The sequence below is a fragment of the Girardinichthys multiradiatus genome, chromosome 12 (genome assembly GCF_021462225.1).
Source record: "Girardinichthys multiradiatus isolate DD_20200921_A chromosome 12, DD_fGirMul_XY1, whole genome shotgun sequence".
NCBI classification, from domain to species: domain Eukaryota; kingdom Metazoa; phylum Chordata; class Actinopteri; order Cyprinodontiformes; family Goodeidae; genus Girardinichthys; species Girardinichthys multiradiatus.
The window spans coordinates 50,160,442-50,188,023 of record NC_061805.1 but is presented as its reverse complement, the minus strand read 5'-3'; the positions used below and the strand labels follow the sequence as shown (position 1 = coordinate 50,188,023).

The window sequence follows — 27,582 nt, the reverse complement described above, 5'->3', positions numbered from 1 at the left end:
AGTAACAGTAATGCAGCACAGCATTATGGGGTGTTTAACTGAAGCTGAGAAGCAATGTCAGCAGTGTGGTCTTTCTTTCAGTGTCTATAGGGAAAGGGAAATATACATATCGGTAAATATCGGCCATAACATCAATAGTAATATCAGATACCGATATTGGCCCCATATTTTCATATCGGTGCACCCCAGACAACTACATGTGGTTTCTTCTCTGGTCTTTAGATTTTAATGTTGACACATTATTACAGTCAGCAGTATCTATTATGACGATTAGCCGCAGCAGCCTGAGATGTTTGCAGTCACAGCTTTGTACCTCACTGAAGGGTTTGGTGATGTTTGCCTCCATCTGCCAATCCACGGTCCTCCACACTTTCAGGCTGTGGTCGTCGGCCTGGGAGGCGATGTACTTCCCAACTGGATCCCAGGTCAGACCTTTAACCAGTCCTGTGTGCCCTCGCAGGCAGGTGATCATCTCTGAGAAAACAGTGAAGACTTCCATCATATTTCAGCATAAAGCAAAGATAACGTTTTGCTTTAACCCAATTTGTTTGGAAATGTACATTTTAGCCATGGTCCTGTGTGGTTCTGACTGCATGATTCTGTGGGCCAGGATGTTGCTGGTTAGTTAGCAGGATTGTAACCTGCTCCAACGCAGAGTCTGAAGCTAACTGTTACTTCACTTAAAGTATCCGAGTCATTACCGTTTTATGTCTACTGGAATGAGGAAAGTCTAGAGAAAATCCTCCATCTGTGGCCATAGTACACAGCTGACTGACAACTTGCAACAACAGGTGGGGAAATGGGAGTACTACTTTATGATGCCTTGACTGGAAACCAGTTCATCCACGCCAGACCAGGTCCGCTGCAGAACTGGAAACCAGTTCATCCATGCTAGAACAGGCATCTCCAAAAATGACCAAAAATGCATCTCTGCATATATTTCAGTGAGATTTTAGAGACCGTTGGAGACCGAGTCGTGGATCTAATCACATTTCGGATCAGTTCATAAAAATGTTGTTCTGTGATTCATTTGGACTCTCTTCATCATATTTCGGGTTTTCTGCTTATAATTAGGGACATGCGTGTACGTAGAGTTGATCATAATGTGTTTGTTCCTCAACATTTATTTTCAGTTGCAGACCAGGTGGCAGCAGACAGTTTTCCCACCTGGGAACTTTCGAGCGTTCCAGATGACGATGGTGTTGTCCACACTGCAGGAGGCCAGCCACACGTCGTGAGGAGACCAGGCCACATCCATCACATCTGCAAACACAGCACCAGAACCCATAAGGTGCATGAACCCGGCTGAGAATCTGATTCCGACTGACGGATCGAGTCCTAACGACTCTGCCATTATAAACATGGCAGTAACCCCAAGTGTGTGTCGTGTTGTACCTCCGGTGTGGTTCCTCAGGATGGTCACACACCTCCACTGCTCCACGTTGGCCAGCTTGCTGCTTGACCCAAACACAGTGCTTGGACCGATCAACCTGCACAGATCAGAAAAATAAAGAGAAGAAACTGTTAATTCTAAGTTTTCCTGAGGTGGAAACATGTGGTGTTAGTTGGTAGACGTACGCTGCTCTCTTCCACACCATGACCAACTTGTCATCTCCTCCTGAAGCCAGGCAAAGCCCGTTGTTGGACCAGCGCACGCAGTTCACACAGGCTGCAGAGAAAAACACACACCTATTGATTCATGTTATAAAAACAACTATTTGGTCTCTCCTCTGAAATCTGCAGTCTGGCTGCACTAAAGGATTCGGTAAATAACCGATTCAATCACACCAAAAGTGAATAAAATACTTCGGGAAACCATTTATTTCTGTCACAGCGCTCGGATGCAACAGTTCAGACACGTTCTGATGACTTGTCACAGCAGACAGAGAAAGACCGGAGGTTTTCCATACCAGATCCAGCAGATCTGTTTTCTTCCAGAGCGGGCTTTGATTCTGTTGGTGGACTTGACCCATCAGGCCAGGATCCAGGCCAGGATCAAAGCCACCCTCCACTTCCGGTCAAATTTCAATCTGATGTGATTTTAAACTGTTTCCAACGTGGGAAATTATTAGATTTAAATGACTGATTATTATTGACATCCTGATCCTGAAAGCTCAGCACAAACTGAATCAGGTGATCTTTGTCTTCCAGGATTCATTCAGAGCAACTGATCAGTGATCCACAAACCTATCTGTGAGTCCTGGCGATAAGCCACGCTATCCTCTGCAGCCTGTTTATTGATCAGATGTTGCATGGATTACTTTTGTGGCACATTTCCACTCAGTCCTGGGAATGCCAGCATTTTAAAGCCCTGATTTTTAGATCAAATCTTTTTTTTTTATCTGGTCACATATGCTTCTTATCCACCTTTAAATACCCAGAACTGTCCACAGCAGCTCTGCAGTTTGAAGTCTGCTGAAAACACTGTTAACAGTTGAGACGGGGCTGTTTACCTAAGTGATTGTCCATCTGACAGAGCATTTTAGGAATATTCTCATTCTTCTCATCTTCCTCTCTGAGGACAGGCGCCATGTTCCAGATCATCACCTTCCCGGAGTCCTCCCCTGAAAAATAAATCCTCATTAAACATTTCAAATGTTGTTTTAATTGAGTAATTAAAAATCTGGGATGGAGAATAAACCCAAACTGTGATGCAGTAATTCCTCCCTTTTCACTCTGTTAACACATCATTTAACAATATGACCTTCACACCTTCTGATTTGAGTTTACTAAGAATTAGAGTTAAAGGTTAGAGATGCATGCCATGCTCCATAAATGAGGATAATCTTTAGAACCTACTAACTATAATCAAGAAATCTAGAGGACACTGAAATAAAACAAGCAAATGAATTTGGGTTTATTATATTTCTGAGAAAGAACATTTGCATCTGCAGGCCAGACTTCATGAAGGCCAGAAACGTCTGACAGGCGCATTTCTACTGTTTGGTATTAGAGGGGGAAACATCTATATATATATTCTGATGGATGTTATGATGAACCTGTAAGGTTCATCATAACATCCATCAGAATTCAAGGCAGGAGAAGGTCTCACCTTGTCCACCTGTTGCAAACTTTGTCCCATCTGGGTGGATGTCCACAGAAAAAATGGGTTTGCCTGAAAAACACAAAAGTCAACATTTTATTTTTTGATTCAATTAAGTTTGAATAAAGTCATAAAGCACAGCTAACACTTCCTGGTAATGCAAAAACAAAAAACAAACAGGGAGCTTTAGAAAATACCTGAGCAACCATCACAGAAGCACCTCTGTGGATTTTAGTCCTTTCGGTTTGCCTTAATAGAAGTTTCCAAACTATTCTGTGACTTTCCAAAGCTGTGTCAGAGCACACGGAGGAGCTGAAACCAGTTTCTTCTTTGCTCTTGAAACTGTATATGCCCACAGTGCTTTCTAGGATTTTCCTAGAAAGAAATCTGCTCCAGCTCCACCTCTTCCTTTCTCTCTGAAAACATCTTTCATAATCTGTTTCTGTATTTTAACCTTTATTTTAGTAGTTATTTACTCAACTATAATAATCTAAACGCAATAATCTAAACAACAATGTTAGTGTTCAGTTTTCCCTTAGCCTGTATTAAGAACAACACTATCAGAAACTAATGGCTTTATCAATGAACGAGTCAACGTAAGCGCAGGTCGTTTTCCAGTACGTTTTATCTGAGGCAGGTTAGTGTTGCAACAAAGCTGAAGCTGCCCTACAGTGGGCGGCCCCGGGGTAGCACTTCAAAATAACATGTGGGGCATGAGCTGTTACTGTTAGTTTTGAAAGTAACTTCTTAAAATCTGCACATAACTTCATACTGGTAATCAACCCATGCTTAATCAGGTGTGGGCATCAAAGACAGTCCATCAAATGTGTGAAATATAATATTCCCATGCAGAGCATTAATGCACAACACATGAAATATAAAAACCTACCAAATATTGCCTCCAAGTAGTCTTCTGTGATTGTGATATTGCACATTTTCATACAATTAGTTTGATATAATGGGCAGCTCTTGGGATTATTAACTTTTTGTTTGCGGTATTCTTCTCCACATTTAGACACCTCTTTCTAATGGCAGAAATATGTTTATAATCTGCTGCCAATTTCACACTCAACCAAAATTTCAAACTAAGAGCACCAACACATTAGGTGGTGGTGGATTCAGTTACAAACTAGGGCTGCACAAAATCAGTAAAACAAGTACTTTTAATGTTATTGTTAAATATTGTGATGACGATATTGATTACGATCTACTCAGATTTTAATGCTCTTCTCGTTAGTAGTACCATGTCCCCACATGTTTTAGCTCCTTGGCCACTAAAATATACACCGACCTTTGGCATCAGGGACACTAAAAGGCCTTTTAACTGGCATTAACTGTTTCAATGCATGGCTCCTGAAATATAATTCGATAAATTTGGCATCTTTGATGCAAACCTAAACATCTGATCTCCCTGTGTGCACCTCAGGGTTTGCAAGCCAAATAAAAAAAAAACAATGTAGCCAACTGAAATAAATTAAACTGTGGTAAACGTTTGTTTTGAGTTATTTATGTGTAAAATGACATAGGTTCTGCAGGTTGCATGTTTTAAACCCAATATAAAGATCAGTTATGAGCTGTTGAGACTGAAGATGTGAGCTGACGCCGTGCTTCCTTCCCCTCAGACAGCTGGAAACCAACCTGTTCCATAACCTGATCCCTGCAGCGGAACATTCAGGCCGTTTCCTCAGCGGTTAACTTTCCAAAGTAACACCAGCTGGAAGCTTCCTCCAAGCTCTCCGTCTAAACTCTCAGCAGTTTGATAAAATGTCGCTGAGAGCGCTTAAAATATTGAACAAAATGTCACTTTGACAGACTAACTTTGAATTTATGTCATTTTTTCGGTTCGTTTAGCGTCGGGGAATCCGAGCTAGTCGGGGGGCTAACCAGCTAGCTGTGTTAGCGAATTTACATGCATTAAACCATAGAGAATAAATGTCCTAAAGAAGAATATATATGATGTTTTTATTGCATATTCAGGAGTGTTTGAGAGTAGGAAAGGGATTAAATTGAAAACAAGTGAGGACCACCACCATGCCTCCTGAACAAGTCCCCCCCCTCCGACAACAAAAGCCCAACTTGGTCCAACAGATTCCTGCACAAGCAGCTTACCGTTGTGGCTGACCCAGCTCGGCTTCAGCAGCTTCATCTTCACCGGCACTTTTCTCTATTTCTCTGTTAACAGTATAAAAAAGGAAATAAGCCCACCGGGCGGTCAGTTCAGGCGGTGAACTAACGCCAACCGCCCTCCCTTTGTCTCAAACTCCGTCCAACAGTTCGCTGCTTCTGCGGCTGAACTCCATCTCTGTCCGCGTCGCGACTGGCAGCATCACCGGCTATCAGAGCCGAGCAGCGGGCAGGCTGACAGCCAGCAGCGTCGGAACATAAACGGTGTGACACCAGCAGGCGGTTCTGGACTGTTTCCGTTAGGTTTAACCGCGCACAGGAAACAGTTGTGCACCTCAACGAGTTCTTAAGTAAAAATAAGAATAAACAAAATCTGACACTAAAACTCGTAAACATGCCTTTAGTTCAGTTTTAAGGATTTTTATTGTTTTAAAAATGTCTTAAACTCAAATAAAACATTCAGCAGCATAGTGACGATAGGACTTTTATTTTGAAATATTAAAAACAGCAAGTGCGCAAACTCAGAAATTCAAATAACGATTTACGATTAAGCGTTTATATGATTTATTTTTTATTAATTCTAAAACATTTGATTAAATATTGACGTAATTTAATAACTATATACGGGATACAAAAAATGTAAATACATATTTTGTTCCGTTAGTTTTTTTCTACTTTATTCTTTCGAAGATCCTGGAAAAAGACCATCTCGGTTTTTTGTGCGTTATTAGTCACCCAGTAAAATAAAAATTAATTGATTGGACTTATATTTGCTTTGTTATGTTTGATTTTAGGAGGTACTTGTTCTGAAGATTATTTTAACGCTGTACATACATAAAGGGTAAAAAATAAAATAAAAAAAAAGTTTCGTATGTTTATCATTTCATTTCTCACTCTTATCTGTTAAGAATCCCTCAGAAACTTCAACTCACTTCGTTCTTTGCTATTACTTCAGGAATGAAATAAAAACAAATTAATTTGATTTTATCTGTTACTGCCCCAATGTTTTATTTCCAGAAATACCAGTCTTATATTAAAATCAACGTGAGATTATTATTATTTTTAATTGTATAGTTTCCTAAAGACTACCAAATATAGTTAAAATATACATTTAAAACTGAACTCCTACTTGTGGAACAGGGTCTCTGAGAGACATCCTTTTAGTTATGCTACAGGCTTTGGCTTCTGGAGGATCTGACAAACACACATTTTCCTTTTATTTTGGATGTTATTGTGTGTTTTTATTGTTATTATCTTTGTGTTTCTTGTTTTTTATCGACAGGTTGCAGCTGTCTGCCGCATCAATGTTTGTCTATGTTTCGTTTCTTTAATTTGAGCACTCAGCTGGTCAAAGCAGTTTGGGTTCTGATTGAGGTTTTTACTGTTAAAAAGAGGTTGCTCCACTCCACTGTTGCCATGCGCTTGCTCAGGAAAAGAAAGCACATCAAAATGAAGATTTGGTGTCACCTGCTGGCTTTGTAAGACAACTTTTTACCAGTTGGCAAGAATTTGACTGGAATTGTGTTTAATTGGATCTAATTGGAACCTTTCTGTTTTTGATGGAAAATTTACTATTATGACTAAAATTAACCAATTTGATGTAATTGTATATAAATTTGATTTTTTTTTGTTTTGATAAATAAGGGGAATCTAATGCTTCTGTTGAAATCATTGGAATTTATTACAAATTTTATGTTTTTTTGTCTTCCTCAGCTCAACATTTCATGAGAAAATTAATCTGTTTTAAAATAGTTGTTACATTTAAATAATTCCTGCAGAAGTTGAAAAAATCACACAAATTAAATTTTTCAAAAGTCATCCAGGGTCATTGAGAAGATAAAACACATTTTGAAAACAGTCTTCTTGGAGCTACGTGCAGCCAACTGTAAAATGATAGCGAGTGGAACAATGTTTCTGCAACACAAATTCATTGATCTCGCTTTAAAGAAAACCCAAAACAATGACTGTAACTTTTTTTTACCCAAGGAGATGATGAACCAGCAAAAACAGGAAATGTAATTTTACAAACTTTGAAGAAACAAAAGGACCAATATGCACAAGTCCATGTTTAAAACATTTAATTTACAAGAAAATAAGCATAAAAAATATTTTAAAAAAACACTGCAACCCACTATGGAAGAAGCGGTATAGAAAATGACTGACTGAGATTGGAATAGACGTATAATTACCCATCACAGCTGTCAGTTTATTGTTTACAATGAACAAAAATGTAGTTAAATTGGTGTAAACAGGACTTCTGTTATTTCATGATGCCTTCACTTCCTGCTTCATTTATAATATAGTATAGTTTTCTTTTTCTGCAAAAGTCTTCTGCAGAAAGCTAGTTTAACAAACAATATCCACCTAAACTACAACAAACAAAGCAATAGAAAATGAGAAGTTTCAGCAGATCTTTTAAAGGGAACTATTACAGCAATTGCCCAGAAATCCAAAATACACCCACAGCCTTCTGTTGGTGCCGTTAATTTGCTAAGATTATTCTCACCTTTTTAATCAGACAGGTAGAAAGAAACCAAACCTCAACCAAACAGTCACTGTGTGAACATTTAAAGTCTTATTGACGCATCAGAACCTTTTGGAGGCCTCATTTGTACATTATTGTGTTTGTAGTGTTTTATGTGTTAGAGTACGGCAGTTTAAAATGAGCCCTCAGTTGTAGCTTTAAAAAACAAACTAAAAGAAGAAATATAATGTGAGGGAATTAGAGTTTGCAAAGCGCATTTGGCACTATAGATATCAGACAGAAAACTATAGGTCCAACAGCAGTGGGAAACACTAGATGAAAGTAGACAAAAATGCTAACATTTTGATGCAGAAATGGTACAGGAGAAATAAAACTATGGTCATGAAAATAGTTTAATATATTTCAACAGCGTCAACATTTGGAACATGTGCAAACAATTTGTGGTAAAATCTAAAAAAAAGAAGAGAGAAATCTTCATTGTTATTATTTAAAAACTGTATAAAATATCCAAAGACAAACACAGTCAGGTCCAATCCAACTTTCTCTGACTAATTTAAACTTTGTTAGTGTTTCTAATGTAAAGTATGACTAAGATATGGAGCTTCTATGAGGGCTGGGTTTTCCGGCTGCTTTTGGGAAAATCCTATTAAAAAACATGAATACTTTTTGTATTTTTTTGCATACATTTCATAAACCCCATCCTTATCACACCACATTTTTACGTATTTCCTCTATGGATTTTTCTAACTTTGTGGTTAAAGCAGCAAACTATAAATATTGACAGAAACGTAAGAAAAAGCAGCATAAAAACTCTTAAAGGGAAAAGGTTCAGTACACTTAAATGTTTCGTTAGCAGTTATAATCCTCACGGCTTAATGATTAAACAGCAAAACTCTGTGATCATCTCTATTTCATTTCTTATTATCATATTAAAACCTTTTTATAATTGATAAATTATTGTAAAAGCTGTGTCTAAACACACAGACTCAAAATTAAGAACCGATGCCTTCTATGGCCTGCAGGGGGCAGTGAAGAGCAACAGGTGCTTCCGATCGTTCAGGTGTCTCTGTTCATGTTAGGTTATGATATTTTTCAGGAGCCAACATGTGGAGATGTCCAACTGATGATTAAACATATCATCACTGCGTGGGCAGTTCAATCGTACCTCACTAATAAAACACAGTTCAATGGCACAACTTATTTAACATAAACTGTTTTTTCAAAACAGCATTTATAAAAACAGGAATCATTTCACATCTTCAGATGTTTGGATAATAAAAGAAAATAAAGAAAATGTTTAAATTAGCTTCATGTTCATAGAAGATTTTTTTTAAATGCCCAATTTAACAGTCTGTTGAGGATCTTTCGCTGGTTGGGGCGCTTTCACGGACCTGATGTCCCCCTGAAAATGGATTCTATCTGCTCCAGCGTCTTGCCTTTGGTTTCTGGGACCAAGATGACAGTGAAGATGATGTTGAGGGCACACATGCAGGCAAAGAGCCAGAACGTCCCAGCGCTGGTTAGAAGGTCCTGCAAGAAGACACACATACAGTATGAGTAAAGCTGCCACAGAGGAGAAGAGGCTGCAGAGGAGAGAGTCCTTCAGAAATAACATAGGCCCTCTAGATGGATGGATGGATGAGTGAATGGGTGGGTGGATGAATGGATGGATGGATGGACGGATGGATAAGTGAATGGATGGATGAATGGGTGGATGGATGAATGGGTGGATGGATGATGGATGGATGAGTGAATGGATGGATGATGGATGGATGGATGAATGGGTGGATGATGGATGGATGGATGGATGGATGAGTAAATGGATGGATGAATGGATGGATGGATGATGGATGGATGAGTGAATGGATGGATGAATGGGTGGATGATGGATGGATGGCTGATGGATGGAGGAGTGAATGGATGGATGAATGGGTGGATGATGGATGGATGGATGGATGATGGATGGATGGATGAATGGGTGGATGATGGATGGATGGATGATGGATGGATGGATGGATGAGTAAATGGATGGATGAATGGATGGATGGATGATGGATGGATGAGTGAATGGATGGATGAATGGGTGGATGATGGATGGATGGATGGATGAGTGAATGGATGGATGAATGGGTGGATGATGGATGGATGGATGATGGATGGATGGATGAGTGAATGGATGGATGAATGGGTGGATGATGGATGGATGGATGATGGATGGATGGATGGATGAGTGAGTGGATGGATGAATGGGTGGATGGATGATGGATGGATGAGTGAATGGATGGATGATGGATTGATGGCTGATGGATGGATGAGTGAATGGATGGATGAATGGGTGGATGATGGATGGATGGATGATGGATGGATGGATGAGTGAATGGATGGATGAATGGGTGGATGATGGATGGATGGATGATGGATGGATGGATGAGTGAATGGATGGATGAATGGGTGGATGATGGATGGATAGATGATGGATGGATGGATGGATGAGTGAATGGATGGATGGATGAGTGAATGGATGGATGAATGGGTGGATGATGGATGGATGGATGGATGGATGATGGATGGATGGATGGATGAGTGAATGGATGGATGAATGGGTGGATGGATGAATGGGTGGATGGATGATGGATGGATGAGTGAATGGATGGATGAATGGGTGGATGATGGATGGATGGATGGATGGATGAGTGAATGATGGATGGATGGATGATGGATGGATGGATGAGTAAATGGATGGATGAATGGATGGATGGATGAGTGAATGGATGGATGAATGGGTGGATGATGGATGGATGGATGATGGATGGATGGATGGATGAGTAAATGGATGGATGAATGGGTGGATGATGGATGGATGGATGATGGATGGATGAGTGAATGGATGGATGAATGGGTGGATGATGGATGGATGATGGATGGATGAATGGGTGGATGATGGATGGATGGATGATGGATGGATGGATGAATGAGTAAATGGATGGATGAATGGATGGATGGATGATGGATGGATGGCTGATGGATGGATGAGTGAATGGATGGATGAATGGGTGGATGATGGATGGATGGATGGATGGATGGATGAATGGGTGGATGATGGATAGATGGATGATGGATGGATGGATGGATGAGTAAATGGATGGATGAATGGATGATGGATGGATGAGTGAATGGATGGATGAATGGGTGGATGATGGATGGATGGATGGATGAGTGAATGGATGGATGAATGGGTGGATGATGGATGGATGGATGGATGGATGAGTGAATGGATGGATGAATGGGTGGATGATGGATGGATAGATGATGGATGGATGGATGGATGGATGAGTGAATGGATGGATGGATGAGTGAATGGATGGATGAATGGGTGGATGATGGATGGATGGATGGATGGATGATGGATGGATGGATGGATGAGTGAGTGGATGGATGAATGGGTGGATGATGGATGGATGGATGGATGAGTAAATGGATGGATGAATGGGTGGATGATGGATGGATGGATGATGGATGGATGGATGAGTGAATGGATGGATGAATGGGTGGATGATGGATGGATGAGTAAATGGATGGATGAATGGATGGATGAATGGGTGGATGGATGATGGATGGATGAGTGAATGGATGGATGATGGATTGATGGCTGATGGATGGATGAGTGAATGGATGGATGAATGGGTGGATGATGGATGATGGATGGATGGATGATGGATGGATGGATGAGTGAATGGATGGATGAATGGGTGGATGATGGATGGATGGATGATGGATGGATGGATGAGTGAATGGATGGATGAATGGGTGGATGATGGATGGATAGATGATGGATGGATGGATGGATGAGTGAATGGATGGATGGATGAGTGAATGGATGGATGAATGGATGGATGATGGATGGGTGGATGGATGATGGATGGATGGATGGATGAGTGAATGGATGGATGAATGGGTGGATGGATGAATGGGTGGATGGATGATGGATGGATGAGTGAATGGATGGATGAATGGGTGGATGATGGATGGATGGATGGATGGATGAGTGAATGGATGGATGAATGGGTGGATGGATGAATGGGTGGATGGATGATGGATGGATGAGTGAATGGATGGATGAATGGGTGGATGATGGATGGATGGATGGATGGATGGATGAGCGAATGGATGGATGAATGGGTGGATGATGGATGGATGGATGAGTAAATGGATGGATGAATGGGTGGATGATGGATGGATGGATGATGGATGGATGGATGAGTGAATGGATGGATGAATGGGTGGATGATGGATGGATGGATGATGGATGGATGAATGGGTGGATGATGGATGGATGGATGGATGGATGAATGAGTAAATGGATGGATGAATGGATGGATGAGTAAATGGATGGATGGATGGATGAATGGATGGATGATGGATGGATGAATGGGTGGATGGATGATGGATGGATGAGTGAATGGATGGATGAATGGGTGGATGATGGATGGAAGATGGATGGATGGATGGATGAGTGAATGGATGGATGAATGGGTGGATGATGGATGGATGGCTGATGGATGGATGAGTGAATGGATGGATGAATGGGTGGATGGATGGATGGATGAATGGGTGGATGGATGAGTGAATGGATGGATGAATGGGTGGATGATGGATGGATGGATGATGGATGGATGGATGAGTGAATGGATGGATGAATGGGTGGATGATGGATGGATGGGTGGATGATGGATGGATGAATGGGTGGATGGATGATGGATGGATGAGTGAATGGATGGATGGATGGATGGGTGGATGGATGATGGATGGATGAGTGAATGGATGGATGAATGGGTGGATGATGGATGGATGGATGGATGAGTGAATGGATGGATGAATGGGTGGGTGGATGGATGGATGAATGAGTGGATGGATGATGGATGGATGGATGAGTGAATGGATGGATGAATGGGTGGATGATGGATGGATGGATGATGGATGGATGGATGATGGATGGATGGATGAGTGAATGGATGGATGAATGGGTGGATGATGGATGGATGGGTGGATGATGGATGGATGAATGGGTGGATGGATGATGGATGGATGAGTGAATGGATGGATGAATGGGTGGATGATGGATGGATGGATGGATGAGTGAATGGATGGATGAGTGAATGGGTGGATGATGGATGGATGGATGATGGATGGATGGATGGAAGGGTGGATGAATGGGTGGATGGATGATGGATGGATGAGTGAATGGATGGATGAATGGGTGGATGGATGGATGGATGAGTGAATGGATGGATGAATGGGTGGGTGGATGGATGGATGAATGGGTGGATGGATGATGGATGGATGGATGGATGAGTGAATGGATGGATGAATGGGTGGATGGATGGATGGATGAGTGAATGGATGGATGAATGGGTGGATGATGGATGGATGGGTGGATGATGGATGGATGAATGGGTGGATGGATGAGTGAATGGATGGATGAATGGGTGGATGATGGATGGATGGATGGATGAGTGAATGGATGGATGAATGGGTGGATGATGGATGGATGGATGAGTGAATGGATGGATGAATGGGTGGATGATGGATGGATGGGTGGATGAATGGATGGATGGATGAGTGAATGGATGGATGAATGGGTGGATGATGGATGGATGGATGGATGAGTGAATGGATGGATGAATGGGTGGATGATGGATGGATGGATGAGTGAATGGATGGATGAGTGAATGGGTGGGTGGATGGATGGATGAATGAGTGGATGGATGATGGATGGATGGATGAGTGAATGGATGGATGAATGGGTGGATGATGGATGGATGGATGATGGATGGATGGATGATGGATGGATGGATGAGTGAATGGATGGATGAATGGGTGGATGATGGATGGATGGGTGGATGATGGATGGATGAATGGGTGGATGGATGATGGATGGATGAGTGAATGGATGGATGAATGGGTGGATGATGGATGGATGGATGGATGAGTGAATGGATGGATGAATGGGTGGATGATGGATGGATGGATGGATGGATGGATGAGTGAATGGATGGATGAGTGAATGGGTGGATGATGGATGGATGGATGATGGATGGATGGATGGATGGATGAATGGGTGGATGGATGATGGATGGATGAGTGAATGGATGGATGAATGGGTGGATGATGGATGGATGAGTGAATGGATGGATGAATGGGTGGATGGATGGATGAATGGGTGGATGGATGATGGATGGATGGATGAGTGAATGGATGGATGAATGGGTGGATGATGGATGGATGGATGATGGATGGATGGATGATGGATGGATGGATGAGTGAATGGATGGATGAATGGGTGGATGATGGATGGATGGATGGATGAGTGAATGGATGGATGAATGGGTGGATGATGGATGGATGGATGATGGATGGATGGATGGATGGATGGATGGAAAATATTTAACTAACAAACTAACTTTATTAGCCTGTGTAGAAAAACCGAAGGCAGAATTCCAGTTTGATTTGTTCTATTACAAGACATAGCTAAGGAACAAAGTAGGAATATATGGCTTGGTTGCCCATGGAAGACCCACCATCATGTCCTGGAAGGATTTGGTGACGACGAACGCCATGCCCCAGTTGCTGAGGACCACAGCAGCTCCAGCAAACCCCCTCACTCTGACGGGAATGACCTCGGACATGATGAGCCACGGGATGGGACCCCAACCGATGGCAAAACCTGAACACGACAGCAGTTAATAATGTTGTGCAGTGTGCAGGACAAATAGAGGTCAGCTCTTTTACATCATCTTCTTGACATAAGTTTAATCTTTAATAATTAGTGTGCTTTAAAAAGTCTCAAAAGACTGTGATGAAGCCCATGTGTAAATGTGGAACTCACCTGCGATGAAGATGGCCATGCTGGCCAGGGCCAGCCAGGTCAGGTCGGAATGGGGTTCTACAGCTGCTGAGCTCACTGACGCTGTGCTGGGAGTTTTGGAAACCAAGTAGAAGTAAACTCCAAACGCTGTGGTGCTGATCATCATGAAAAAACCTTCATTTAATTAGAGAAAAACAAAGACAAGGTACTTTAAGGTACTGGGGTCAAAGAGGACATTGGAAATAAATTCTACAACCCTGGAAAAATCAGGAATAGACCAGAAATGAGTTGGATAGTTTGAAAAGAGAAAGAAAGAAGAAACAAAACAACGAATTCACTATCGATATAATTGAACCCAGGATATTTCAGATTTTGTCCCATCAAATTCGATTTATTTGTTAATATAATTCCACCTCTGAGGATTAGCAGGTGGTTGTTCATTTGATTTTCTAAAAAGTATTTACAAAAAATACACCTGGCAGCAAAGATAGATTGAGGATCTCCAATTTGATGCCAAATGTTGCAGGAAAACCCGACAGCAGTAATCTCTGATTCCTCAGACTGTATCAAGAGCCATCATTCTTCAACAGCTGAGAGGATATGGGAACAATTTGGGAAACGTTCTACAATAGGAGTGACTTTATTGTGTAGAAAATAACTCTTATGTGAACCTGGTCCAGAGGTGGCATCTACTTCTCTGGCATGGATGTTCCACCAGTGAAAATGTGGATCGAGGTTACATCCTAGTATTTTTATATTAACACAATGGTCCGGCCTGCCCGTGGTCCTGATCTGCTCCTGGTAGAAGATATTGGAGAACTTAGAAACTTAAAACGATGACCCCCTTCTGTTTGGACACCTGGAACACCTGTAAATCTACAAGTCTTGGTTTTCTCACTGCCAGCACATCAGGTGGGAGTAAAGAGAAGGAATGGGAACTTTATAAAGAGGGAAAAATACCTACTGACACAACAATTTAGGAAGATGTTTTAGGCTCAAATGGAGGAATGGTGACAAGGCAAGCTCATTTGTATAGCAAAATTCAGCAACAAGACAATTCAAAGTGCTTTAAATGATGATAAAAACATTTTAAACGTACACCGCAGTGGTATGATAAAGAAAAGTAAAGAAAAGTTGGACCACAGATTGAAGTTAATGACCAGAACCTTCTTGTAAAATCATAAGACTAAACAAACCGCTGCAGAAAAGTAAAGATTTTTAACCCATTCATTGATCCACTCTGTGCTTTTTGGTCCATATTTTTTTTTATCATAAAATCAAACATCTCTGGGGAGGAGGTAAGTTTTTAGAACCCGTCTGGCCCATTATACAGCCTGGGGAGTGCAGCTTCTACATGTTTGGTTCTGATTCTGGGGATGGAGAGTAGACTGGAACCAGAAGACCTGAGTGGTCTAGAAGGTTGATACAACAGCAATAGATGTTTAATGTATTTAGGTGCTAAGCCATTCAGTGACTTAAAAACTAACAGTTTTTAAAAGTCTATTCTCTGAGGTTCAGGGAGCCAGTGAAAGGACTTTAGAACTAGGCTGATGTTCTCCACTCTCTAGGTTCTAGTGAGGACGGCGGTTAGCAGCACTCTGGATCAGCTGCAGCTGTTTGATGGACTTCTTAGGCAGACCAGTGAAAACACCGTTGCAGTAATCAATTCAACTAAAGATAAATGCATGGATGAGTTTTTCCAGGATGGGTTTAGTCCTTTAATCCTGGAAATGTTCTTCAGGTGATAGAAGGATGACTTGGTGACTGTTTTTATGTTTCTCTGACGGTTCAGGTCTGGGTCCATCACTACATCCATGTTTCAGGTCTGATCAGTGTTTTCTAGCTGTAGAAACTGAAGCTGTGTGCTGACTCTTGATTGCTCCTCCTTTGGTCCAAAAATAATGACTTTAGTTTTGTTTTCATTCAACTGAAAAAATTATGACACATCCACTCATTGATTTGCTCCATTCGCCTCTCTAACGAATGAATAGGTTCATAGTCTCCTGATGACATTGTAATGTAGAGCTGTGTGTCATCTGCATAGCTATGGTAAGTTATCATGTTGGTATTATGATCTGAGGGGGAACATGTATGTATTGAATAGGAGGGGTCCCAGGATGGAACCTTGGGGAACCCCACATGTGATGACTGTCAACTCTAATGTAAATCTACCTATTGACACAAATAGTCCCTGTCCTTCAAGAAGGGGACTTGAAGGACAGGGATATTTGAAAATGAAATAAAACTGATAAAACCTAAAATATATCCTGTCTCTACATGATGTGAAAAGTAAAACGTTTCCTTCTTCTGTTCAGTCTTTCTTTTTCTTGATGTGGTATCTGAAAAATGAGAATACCTGAGATGATGAGGAGAGCTTTCCTGCCAGCCCTGTCCATGATCACAGCTGCTATTCCAGTGAAGATGACCTGAATTAGAGCAACGATCACCGAAGCCAAGTCGCTATCCTGAAAAACATCATTAAAGCCATAATAAGGAAGAGAAAGTGCTGCAGATTCACGTTCTGGACTAATTTGTACCTCTGCCTGAAATAAATGCGTTAGTTACTTTTCTATTCACTTCAGCTCAGCCGTTTTCAAAGAGTAGATGTGCAAGATAAACGTCTCCGTCAATGTTTCAGAGTGACAGCATTTGAGAGCAGATTTGTTGAAATTAAAAACATTTTTATTACATTTTGAAGGATGCATATTCAGCTACTGCCTAACAATCCAACATAGATCCACGTTCTTCTGTTAGCCCCGTTACGGACTTCAATCCACTTCATGATGGATCGATAAAAGAAAGAAGATCCTGCTGAGTAATACAAACCAGTGGAGCCCACAGCACCATTATTTACACCAGAAACACAGAGAATTAAAACCTCAAATAATAATAAAAACTCACAATGAGAAAACTACAAGTTGAACTGACAGATTCAAAAGTGCAAAAACCTATAGCAGTGAGAGACACACTGAATGAAACCAGACAGAAATACATTTATTTTGATATATAAACTGGAAACGTCGAGATTAAACTTTGGACACGAGAGCTGTTTCTGGTTCAGCTATGACGCTACAAAAAGGCCTGGGTTTTCTCACTGCTTCTGCAAAAAATCGCATTAAAGTGTTCTAAGTTGAAATGTATTTTCTTTAATATAAAACAGAAAATAAATGCTGCTTCACTGTTGTGATAGTGATTAATTACTGTTTATCATGTGGGTGCATGTTTTGGATGGCTAATTTTTCCAAAGCTGTGGGATATGTGGAGGTGGAAACCAAATATCACGACCCAAAAAGAAGAATAGTAAAAGAGCAGATTGATCATATGTGTGCTTTAAAGCTTTTGAACTGTGACTCCTAATAATAAGAAAGCATTTTGTTTGCAGCAGCTGTAGGAAGTCAAGAGCAGGCTTACCTTAAAGTGCGCCTGTTCAAATATGTTTTCAGCGTAGAACATGATGGCATTGATCCCAGTCATCTGCTGAAACACCATCAGCAGGATGCTGATCAGCAGAGGCTTGAAAATGCTGGGATCCTTCAGGTCGGACAGGTGGAAAGTGGACCCCTAAGAGAAAACAGAAACCCATCTCATAACTTGCTTGGTCCATTGAGTGGAGAGGTTGATTCTAAGGAGTAAATGTATGTTTGGTGAGAAATTTGCCTTTAGGCGGTTATTTCACCTGTTCATTACACGCGTCCTCGATACGAGCGCACTCCCACTCAATGGGAGCATCCGGCCCTCGCAGGAAGCGCAAAGCCTCCTCGGCCTCCCGTCTCTTTCCTTTCGACAGCAGGAACCGTGGCGTCTCAGGCATGAAACACATGGCGACCATCATCAGCGACGGCGGGAGGGAGCAGCAGATCGCCAGCCAGCGCCAGTCCATGAACAGACCTGCAGGACGGGTTCAGACAGTTGACTTTATGATTCTGCTCAAACCTGGGTTCTGTTTGAAAACCAAAAACACAGATTATGACAAAGTAGGTATAGGATCACCTAAAAAGCACGTTAAGCTACACCGATGAACTATTTTGAAATCTGTGATCTTTTATCCCATGAAATGTTATTCTCAAGTGGCCACAACAGGAAGAAAAATCACAGAAATGCTGCTTCTTAAAATAAAACTGTCTGTTGATGTGATTGTTACACTGGATTAAAACTATGACAGTGTTCACTCTCTGTTTTTCAGCTTGAAATTCAACATCCTGTAATAAACAGAAATGCATAAAACACTCCTTGTTCTTCCCATTAGTTCCCTCCTTTTCATGTAAAATTAAACTAGTTTATAATGATTTAATCTATCCACACACAGCGAGAAATAACGGTTACATTTCTGTACCCAAAGTTAAAGCACCCTTCAATGAGTTTTATCAGCTGTGGCACCATAAAGCTTCACCTATCTCAGCACCCAGTTGGTACTGGTCCAGAACAACTGATTTTCCAGGTGTTGTGAGCATCACGCTTGAAACCCTTGAAAGTTTGAATTTTAATTAACCTAAGTCAAATCAAAAGTAATAAATCTACTGTAAAATCTAATGTTTGTTTAGATATTCCCATCATGTAGTTAATATGAGTCAATGCACAGCATGGAGCAGAGCTCACAATCATTATTTTACATTAACTCTATAAATGTTGCTTCCAACTCCGTCCATACACGCTACCAAGTCTTATTAAGCTCATTGCATCTTAGTTTATTTTGGCATATTTTACTTCAGCTTTGGTTCAGCTTACTTTTTTTTCCTGAATTTTATTTGAACTTTGATTAGTCTATAGCTTCTTCCAATTAAACTTTCATATTTTATATCAGAATTTATTAATTTGTTATAAATCCCAGTTTGAATATATGTATATGTATACATACGGGGGTTGGACAATGAAACTGAAACACCTGGTTTTAGACCACAATAATTTATTAGTATGGTGTAGGGCCTCCTTTTGCGGCCAATACAGCATCAATTCGTCTTGGGAATGACATATACAAGTCCTGCACAGTGGTCAGAGGGATTTTAAGCCATTCTTCTTGCAGGATAGTGGCCAGGTCACTACGTGATACTGGTGGAGGAAAACGTTTCCTGACTCGCTCCTCCAAAACACCCCAAAGTGGCTCAATAATATTTAGATCTGGTGACTGTGCAGGCCATGGGAGATGTTCAACTTCACTTTCATGTTCATCAAACCAATCTTTCACCAGTCTTGCTGTGTGTATTGGTGCATTGTCATCCTGATACACGGCACCACCTTCAGGATACAATGTTTGAACCATTGGATGCACATGGTCCTCAAGAATGGTTCGGTAGTCCTTGGCAGTGACGCGCCCATCTAGCACAAGTATTGGGCCGAGGGAATGCCATGATATGGCAGCCCAAACCATCACTGATCCACCCCCATGCTTCACTTTGGGCATGCAACAGTCTGGGTGGTACGCTTCTTTGGGGCTTCTCCACACCGTAACTCTCCCGGATGTGGGGAAAACAGTAAAGGTGGACTCATCAGAGAACAATACATGTTTCACATTGTCCACAGCCCAAGATTTGCGCTCCTTGCACCATTGAAACCGACGTTTGGCATTGGCATGAGTGACCAAAGGTTTGGCTATAGCAGCCCGGCCGTGTATATTGACCCTGTTGAGCTCCAGACGGACAGTTCTGGTGGAAACAGGAGAGTTGAGGTGCACATTTAATTCTGCCGTGATTTGGGCAGCCGTGGTTTTATGTTTTTTGGATACAATCCGGGTTAGCACCCGAACATCCCTTTCAGACAGCTTCCTCTTGCGTTCACAGTTAATCCTGTTGGATGTGGTTCGTCCTTCTTGGTGGTATGCTGACATTACCGTGGATACCGTGGCTCTTGATACATCACAAAGACTTGCTGTCTTGGTCACAGATGCGCCAGCAAGACGTGCACCAAACAATTTGTCCTCTTTTGAACTCTGGTATGTCACCCATAATGTTGTGTGCATTTCAATATTTTGAGCAAAACTGTGCTCTTACCCTGCTAATTGAACCTTCACACTCTGCTCTTACTGGTGCAATGTGCAATCAATGAAGACTGGCTACCAGGCTGGTCCAATTTAGCCATGAAACCTCCCACACTAAAATGACAGGTGTTTCAGTTTCATTGTCCAACCCCTGTATATTTATATATATATTGTTATAATGTCTTATGCTGAAAAACCTGTAAACGTGAAGATGTTTCTCTATGTATGTATTGTTTTTGTTGTTACTGTTTTGGTCACCTCAGTGGGGTTTATTTAGGATTAGCTAAGATTAGTTTAGTTTCTGTTGCCTTAGCTTAGGTAACTTATGTTAGCATATCTTATTTGGGCTTATTTTCTTTTATTATAGCTTTGGGTAGTCAACCGTATCTTATTTGACCTTAGTTTAGGCTTACCCTCGCATATTTTGGATTAGAACAGGTTAGTTTAGCTTAACTTATTTTATTTTAGCTTTGGCTAGTCTTTCTTAGCTAATTTTATCTTAACTTAACTTGGCTTAGTTTATCGTTCTTTTCTTGACCTTTGGCTTGTCTGTTGTGGCAGGAGCAACAGGCCACTCTCCAGCTCATCTGGGGGACCAGATTGGACGACTCACCAGAATATTCTGGGTCTGCCACAGAGTTAACCCTGCTCCTTTAATCTTCTTCGTCTTCTTCCCTATGTGTTCCCGGGTCCAAGCACAACTTCACCTAATCATGACACCCTACTTGAGTTCAACAACCCTACTTGGTACCATTCCCGTTCACAGATTTTTTTAGTGTGCACATCTTTCATTGAACTGTGAAATTAAATTTAAGTTTATCCAATTATGACGCAGAAATGAATTATATAATCCACTTTTATTTACAAAGGAATCCAAAGAATCCATATGAAAGGTTTTTCTTATTAAATTGTGACATGTATATTACTTCATCGATGTTAGATTTGGACACATAACTGAAAACGAGACAGTTATGCATCTAATAACAAACGAAGGCTGCTCATTTCCACAAAAACAGATTAAAAAACACTGATATAAGTGTTCTACGCAAAGTGTATCACAGATAGACTGCACTGAAAGCCTGCTTTGTCTGTCTTCTGATTCCTTAATTAGGGGTTGGGGTGCTTCGTGCAAACACAGGCCTAACTCCAATAGGCAAGTTTTTCCAGTGGTAACTATGCAGCTAATGTGGTTATTATAATCCAGAGGATGCACGTCCAAAAAAACAAAAACCTTCTACAGAAACAGAGACGAGACAACGAGTCGCTTTCATCAACTCATCCTAACAGTGTCTCGCTACAGAGCTGAATGTTTTAGAGATTTAAAAGAAATTCTACTAAATCAATTTCAGAAAAAAGGTCAAAACAACAATCTGACATTTTTAAACACTATGTTTGTGTTTGTCCATAACTGTGGTTCTAATCAATGGTTTTCCGGGCTTTACGGGTGTATTATAAAGTTTTTCTTTGGACTTTGGCTGATTTATTTTTATATTTTTGGCTGTTAAGTATTAAGCCATCACATCTCACCTTTGAATACCAAAAGGCTTGCAAACTCAGGCATGAAACAGTGTTGTGTCAACACATACAGACAAGTTTTAAATTCACTTTTAAGGCCTGCTGTGTGTGCAGCATTTAATAAAGACACTCTTTGTTCTAATTTCTTTGGTAAAATCTATAAAAACCCCAAAGGTAACAATAGATAATGAGATGATGCATCCTTTGTTTACTTTAATATTTTCTAAAAAGCTTCAACACACCAATAATTTTTGTTGTTTTGCATCTATTTTAGAAATGTATGTAAAAAAGACAAAATTAGACATTATATATTACAGAGGAAATTTGTATCCTTATTCTTATTAGAGGAAAGAAGAACGCCTTGCTGCTTGGAAGAGAAATATATAAAAATAGGAGTGGTTGGGCTTCTTCCATCCTGCCATTTTGGTTCATGTTGACTACTACCCATGAAGCACCTTTAATCTAATTAGTCTGTTAAATCTAATGTCTAATCTAAGTTTTTTTCCTATCTGGCATCCTTGTAAAACTAATAAATCGTAAAAGTTTTGGACCTTATATTTGTCACAATTCTGGCTCTGAATATAAGGAGGAGTGAAAACAATAAATCTGACCCTGAATGAAGAAGAATAGCTCTACCTTTGATTACTCACTCTAACATGAAGCAGAAGAAGATCCCTCCACTCCTGCAGCATCCTAAATACTCAATGGTGATCATTTTATTCTTCTGAACTTTAGCTCTGTTAATAATCAACTTTTCTTCACAGCTCTGAACACCAGAAGAGGAGCCAGGCTACCACGAGACAACCCACATGACTGGACATGAATGTCATGCAGCAACCCAGATCAGTGACTATTTCACACAGGTACGGGCTGCAGAGAAATCTGATCTTGTCTGATGATCACCTAAAGTCCAGCTGCTCACCTCTTCCTCAAGACGTTTCAATCAAAGCAGTTAAGAAGCCTCACATAAAACACACAGTGAGCAGACAACCAGATCAGACCCAAGAGGACGACTGAGGATCTCTTTTATTGATCAGAGGAATCTGTTAATGATTAACAGCTCATCTGTTTCCTAAGCCTGAACTCAGCCGTTACAAAACCAGTAGCAGGGACTTACCTGCCAGGTAAACTCCCATGATCCCAAAGACCACCATGAGCTGAACACAGGAGCCCAACAGCCCGCGGACCTTCTCATGGGCCGTCTCAGAAATATACAACTGAAGAGAAAAAGGGAAAAAGGTAGAATTATAAAAGAGGGATATCACAAGTGCAAGCACTCCTCGTCGGTTAATTAGAAATAATTGAAAGCCTTCTTGGTTTAAAACACTCCACCCTATGATCCAGCAGTTGTAGCAACCAGTAGTGTTTTTCTGTCTGACTTTATCAGTCTCTCACATTCTTTGGAGGACTTTTGGACCGTTCTTCTTTCCTGCACCGTTTTCTTCAGGTTTGCTGAGGTTTGAAAACATGTGTTTGCGAAAAGCTGTCTTGAGGTAACACTACAACATTTCACTTAGCTTTAGGCCTGGATGTTGGACCATTGCAACAACTTGATTATTTCATTTTTCAGCTGCCCTGCTGTAGATTTGCTGCTGTGTTTGTGATCGTTGTTCTGTTGATGATCCTGTTTGGGTCAGGCTTTCCCTGTCAGACAAACAGCCTCACATCTGACTCAAGAATACTTCGGTAAACAGAGGATTTCAGGTCTAAAGCAAGGCCAAATCACCATGCCACACCACTGTGCTGGACAGTTGTTATGCTGTGTTTGGTTCCTTCCAAACATGGAGCTGTGCACTAACACCAAACATCTCTACTTTGGTTTATTCTGTTCAAAGTAGATTGTTCCAGAGCTTGCATACCTCAGTTGTGGTGCCACAATTTTTTTTTAGAAAGAAAGGGTTTCCCCTTTAACTCTTCTAAACAAGCCATACTTGTTCTGTCGTGACCTTTAACCTGCTGACTGAGGCCTGGAAAGTCTGAGATGGAGCTCTTGGGTTTTTAGTCATTCCTCTGAGCATTGCACACATCAACCTCAGGGTAAATCTGCTGGCACGTTCACTCCAGGGAAGATTGGCAGCTAAATTCAAGTTTTCTGAAAAATCTTTATCTAGAATGATGGACTTCAAAGAGCGCTACTGATGTCTTTCCAGTTTGTCACCGTGTGAACAGAGTGCTGTTATTCAAGGCAGCAAACTGTCAAAGCGTTTGCTTTCAAAGCTGTGGTCACACTGATGTTAATCAGATAATCAGTGCATTTGATTAGCAGCACTTGGCTGCCACTTACCCGACAGAAGAACCGAGTAAAGCTGGACTTTTCCGTACCGAAACTCCAGCATTTCACACACACATCAAACTGAGATAAAATATTCAGGTGCTTCTTACTGGGGTTGCCAGCGATGTAATGCCGCTGGCGATGCCTGTGAGCACTCTGCCGACGTAGAGCATCCACACGTTCTGAGCAGCGATGATGATGGTGAAGCCGAAGACGTAGGGCAGTGTGCAGAACATCAGAGTGAGCTTCCTGCCGATCTTCTGCACCATCCAGCCACCCAGCAGACCGCCCACCGCTGCTCCAATGGTTACTATGGACTAAAAAACAAACAACATAAAGCCTCAACAGTTCAGCAGCATATTGTAGGACTTAGATGAGGCATAACACAATGGAAGGATCCAATTTACACAGATCTTTTGTGGTTAATGAATGAATTCTAATCAAAACTTTTTAATTTATCAAAATCTTCCTCTTTAGGCGTCTGGTTAACATGTTTTCCAACATGAGTTTTTTTCTGCTGTAATAAGTGTTTTTTGGGCAGCATGTGATGACCTAAAGCTGCTGATGCAGCCTAAAGTTAACTCTGCTTCCAAACATGTGATGTTACATCACCGTACCCCAAACCAGGAGCCCTGGATTTCGCTGAGCCTGAGCCGAGGGTCGGAAATCCTGCTGAGCTCAGGGATGGCAGGGGAGCTGTATCCCAGAACGAACCCAAAGCTCATGGGACCCAGAACGGCAGCAAACGAGGCCAGGTACAACTTCCTGTTCTTCACTTTGCTGTAGAACAAAAAAGGGAAGCGGGTCAAACATGCTTTAAATATTTGTGCAGTTTTACACATCCAGATGATTTATTACTGCATTATAATTGAAGTTGGTGGCATTTTCAAACCTTGTGTAACAACCACTTTGTTTGTGTTTGTTTGTGCACAAACACGCCTACCCCCTACATCTTGTTACATATAGAAATCTGAAAAGTGTGGAGTGTGTCTGTATTCAGGCTTTTTGACTCTTTACTCAGAGAAGCAGAACCACCTTCTGCGAGAATTGTAGCTGCAGGTACTTTGGGGTATTTCTCTACCAGCTTTGCACAACTAGAGACTGAATTTTTGCCATTCCTCTTTAAAAAAAGACCACAAGCTCAGTCAGATTGTATGGATTAAATCTGAGAATTTCAATTTCCAAGTCGCCACAGATTCTCAATTGTATTTTGGTCTGGACTTTGACTAGGGCTTTCTAATACATGAATATGCTTTGATCTACAACAATAGAAGATTTAAATTTATTGGTATTAATGTTGCCCTAATTACAAATTAAAAGTCTCCACCTGCACTGGGCGGCCAAATTTGTTTCATCCTTGAAAAATCGTCAGGAGCTGCACAAAATCCATCGTTCTAACAAACCCTGGCAGCTCTTATCTACCAATCTCACATGTTTGTTAATTATGTGTTAAAATCTGATTCAGCTAGATAAAAATCAGAACATGCAGGACACTGGGTCCTGAGGACCAGTGAAGAGAACCGGTCTTTAAGTCCAAGATCTATAAGATTTATAAATGGAGAAAACCACCTCAGCTTATTGATATATGAAGTAAAACACGTGATGTGGCATGAAGCCTTTTAAAGACCATGTGAGAAGGTAACCCTTTGGATGTTATCATTAAATCTGTAAACTTTCCACCATTTAATTTATTTATTTAATTTCCCTTTGGGATTAATAAAGTATTTTTGAATTGAATTGAATTGAATTTAGCATTAGATGCACACTTTTGCCTGCAGATTGTACAACTTAATGTTTTGGTCTAATTTCTAATTACAACCTTCATTACACTGAAGTGCAGGTCACGCAACACAGACAGGAAGGAAGCTGCAGCAACCAGTACAGTCTCTCTGTGGTGTGGACGTGATTATAAAGTGTGAAAGATGCTTAGATTGTTACGGAAACTATATTCAGTTGATAATTCTCAATTTTCTGCATTTTACATTTTATATTACTGTAAACATAAAACCTTTGGCTTTTGCTTTGTTGATCAAACAAATCAAACAAGTCGGACTTCATTAAATGAGAGAACACACAGTCCAGATTAAATGCAGTACAATAATCTGCTTGCAAAGTGGCCATTTCATGTAAATTAAAAGCATCAATACATTTTTGATAAAAGCTAGAGTGATGTTTCCCAGCCCTGGTCCTCGGGTGTAAAATAACCTGCATGCTTGAGATGTTTCTCTGTTCCAACAAACCTGATTTTAAACTGGTTTCTGCAGAGCTTGTTGACCAGCTCACTGTGCAACTCAAGCCTCAGATTTAGGTGTTGTAAAGCATGGACACACCTGAAACATCCAGGTAACTGTCCACCCAGGATGAGAGCCGGTGAAGAACTATTTAGAGTTTGTAGGACCAGAAAACCCATTTGAAATGATCGGTTTGTCCCGTAAATATCCTGGCTGCAGAACACTATAAATAACTGGTAGTTAGGCTGACCTGAGATAAGCCTCCTGCTCGGATATGAGTCCTGTTGGGTCATCATCTCCACCCTCATCATCCAGCAGCCTCCTTCTCTCGGTCTGGACGTCCATGCTGACGGCAGCGATCCTTCCCTGGTGTTTACCTTCTGCTCTCGGTCGCCCTCAGCATGAATCCACCAACCGGAAGAGTCTGTGGCAGAGAAACAACAGCGGCTGGTTTACTGGAAAAGAAGCGGAGGAAATGAAAACGGTTGTTATCAGATATGAGTTCTAGCTGCAGAAACCTGAACGACTGGACGATCGGGAAGATCTCAGCTTCCTCCACCGGCGGACAACTTGCTTTATCAACATTAGAGTCAGCTGACCACCCTTTCTGCTTGTTACAGGATTTTCAAAATAAAAGTCAGTTTTGTAACACAATCTTTATTACATGCTAGTAATTAGTGTTTCACTTAAAAACCACATTCTCAAATTAGCTGGATATGTAATAAACCAACTTACCGTATAAAATATGGATGAACACACTTCATCGTTATCGGATATATATCAACATATATATTACCAGATTAAACCAGTTTAAATTATTTTAAACATTAGTTTTTAACATCCGGTAGTTTCATTTCTCTTTGATAGCCCAATAACTACATGTTTAGCTAGCAACATGACGCCGACAGCAAAACGGAACAAAGAAGAGTAAGAAAATAACAACGGGTCAATTTTATACGATATATACTTAGATTCAAAATTTAGTTTTCATGCAAGAATGTTAGCAGCTTTCAGGAACGTTATTTGGCAGCTCTGGCTAAATCTAAACGTTACCGGAAGAGACAGACGGTAACCCT

The 27,582-nt window shown here is 40.9% G+C and overlaps 2 protein-coding genes across 2 annotated transcripts in view; both read right to left on the bottom strand.

The window, feature by feature from the left end:
- LOC124878422 (protein HIRA) overlaps positions 1-5,443 on the bottom strand; it is a 28,096-nt gene extending 22,653 nt beyond the window's left edge. Inside the window, exons 1-7 of the mRNA XM_047382356.1 lie at positions 5,153-5,443; positions 3,053-3,115; positions 2,454-2,564; positions 1,579-1,669; positions 1,396-1,490; positions 1,168-1,263; positions 314-474 (exon numbers count right to left, since the gene is read on the bottom strand). Of these exons, the coding sequence (XP_047238312.1) occupies positions 314-474; positions 1,168-1,263; positions 1,396-1,490; positions 1,579-1,669; positions 2,454-2,564; positions 3,053-3,115; positions 5,153-5,189 (654 nt within the window). The 5' untranslated portion in view covers positions 5,190-5,443. The remainder of the gene's footprint in view (positions 1-313; positions 475-1,167; positions 1,264-1,395; positions 1,491-1,578; positions 1,670-2,453; positions 2,565-3,052; positions 3,116-5,152) is intronic.
- Positions 5,444-8,026: 2,583 nt separating this feature from the next.
- slc2a8 (solute carrier family 2 member 8) lies at positions 8,027-27,385 on the bottom strand. The gene is made up of 12 exons (XM_047382531.1): positions 27,242-27,385; positions 27,025-27,113; positions 26,757-26,930; positions 24,893-25,055; positions 24,386-24,592; positions 23,121-23,220; positions 18,194-18,405; positions 17,929-18,078; positions 16,874-16,982; positions 14,539-14,691; positions 14,231-14,376; positions 8,027-9,182 (listed from the first exon to the last, which is right to left on the bottom strand). Exons 3-12 carry the CDS (start codon positions 26,849-26,851, stop codon positions 9,036-9,038), a joined length of 1,482 nt encoding a protein of 493 aa, XP_047238487.1. The 5' UTR covers positions 26,852-26,930; positions 27,025-27,113; positions 27,242-27,385; the 3' UTR covers positions 8,027-9,035.
- Positions 27,386-27,582: the final 197 nt, after the last annotated feature.

Bases quoted from the DNA above. Each gene is read 5' to 3' on its own strand.
- slc2a8 (XM_047382531.1), bottom strand. From the start codon at position 26,851: ATGGACGTCCAGACCGAGAGAAGGAGGCTGCTGGATGATGAGGGTGGA. The intron at 25,056-26,756 runs GTCAGCCTAACT...TTTGTTCTACAG, and splicing joins GAGCAGGAGGCTTATCTCAG to CAAAGTGAAGAACAGGAAGT. The intron at 18,406-23,120 runs GTAAGTCCCTGC...CCCGTCCTGCAG, and splicing joins CATGGGAGTTTACCTGGCAG to GTCTGTTCATGGACTGGCGC.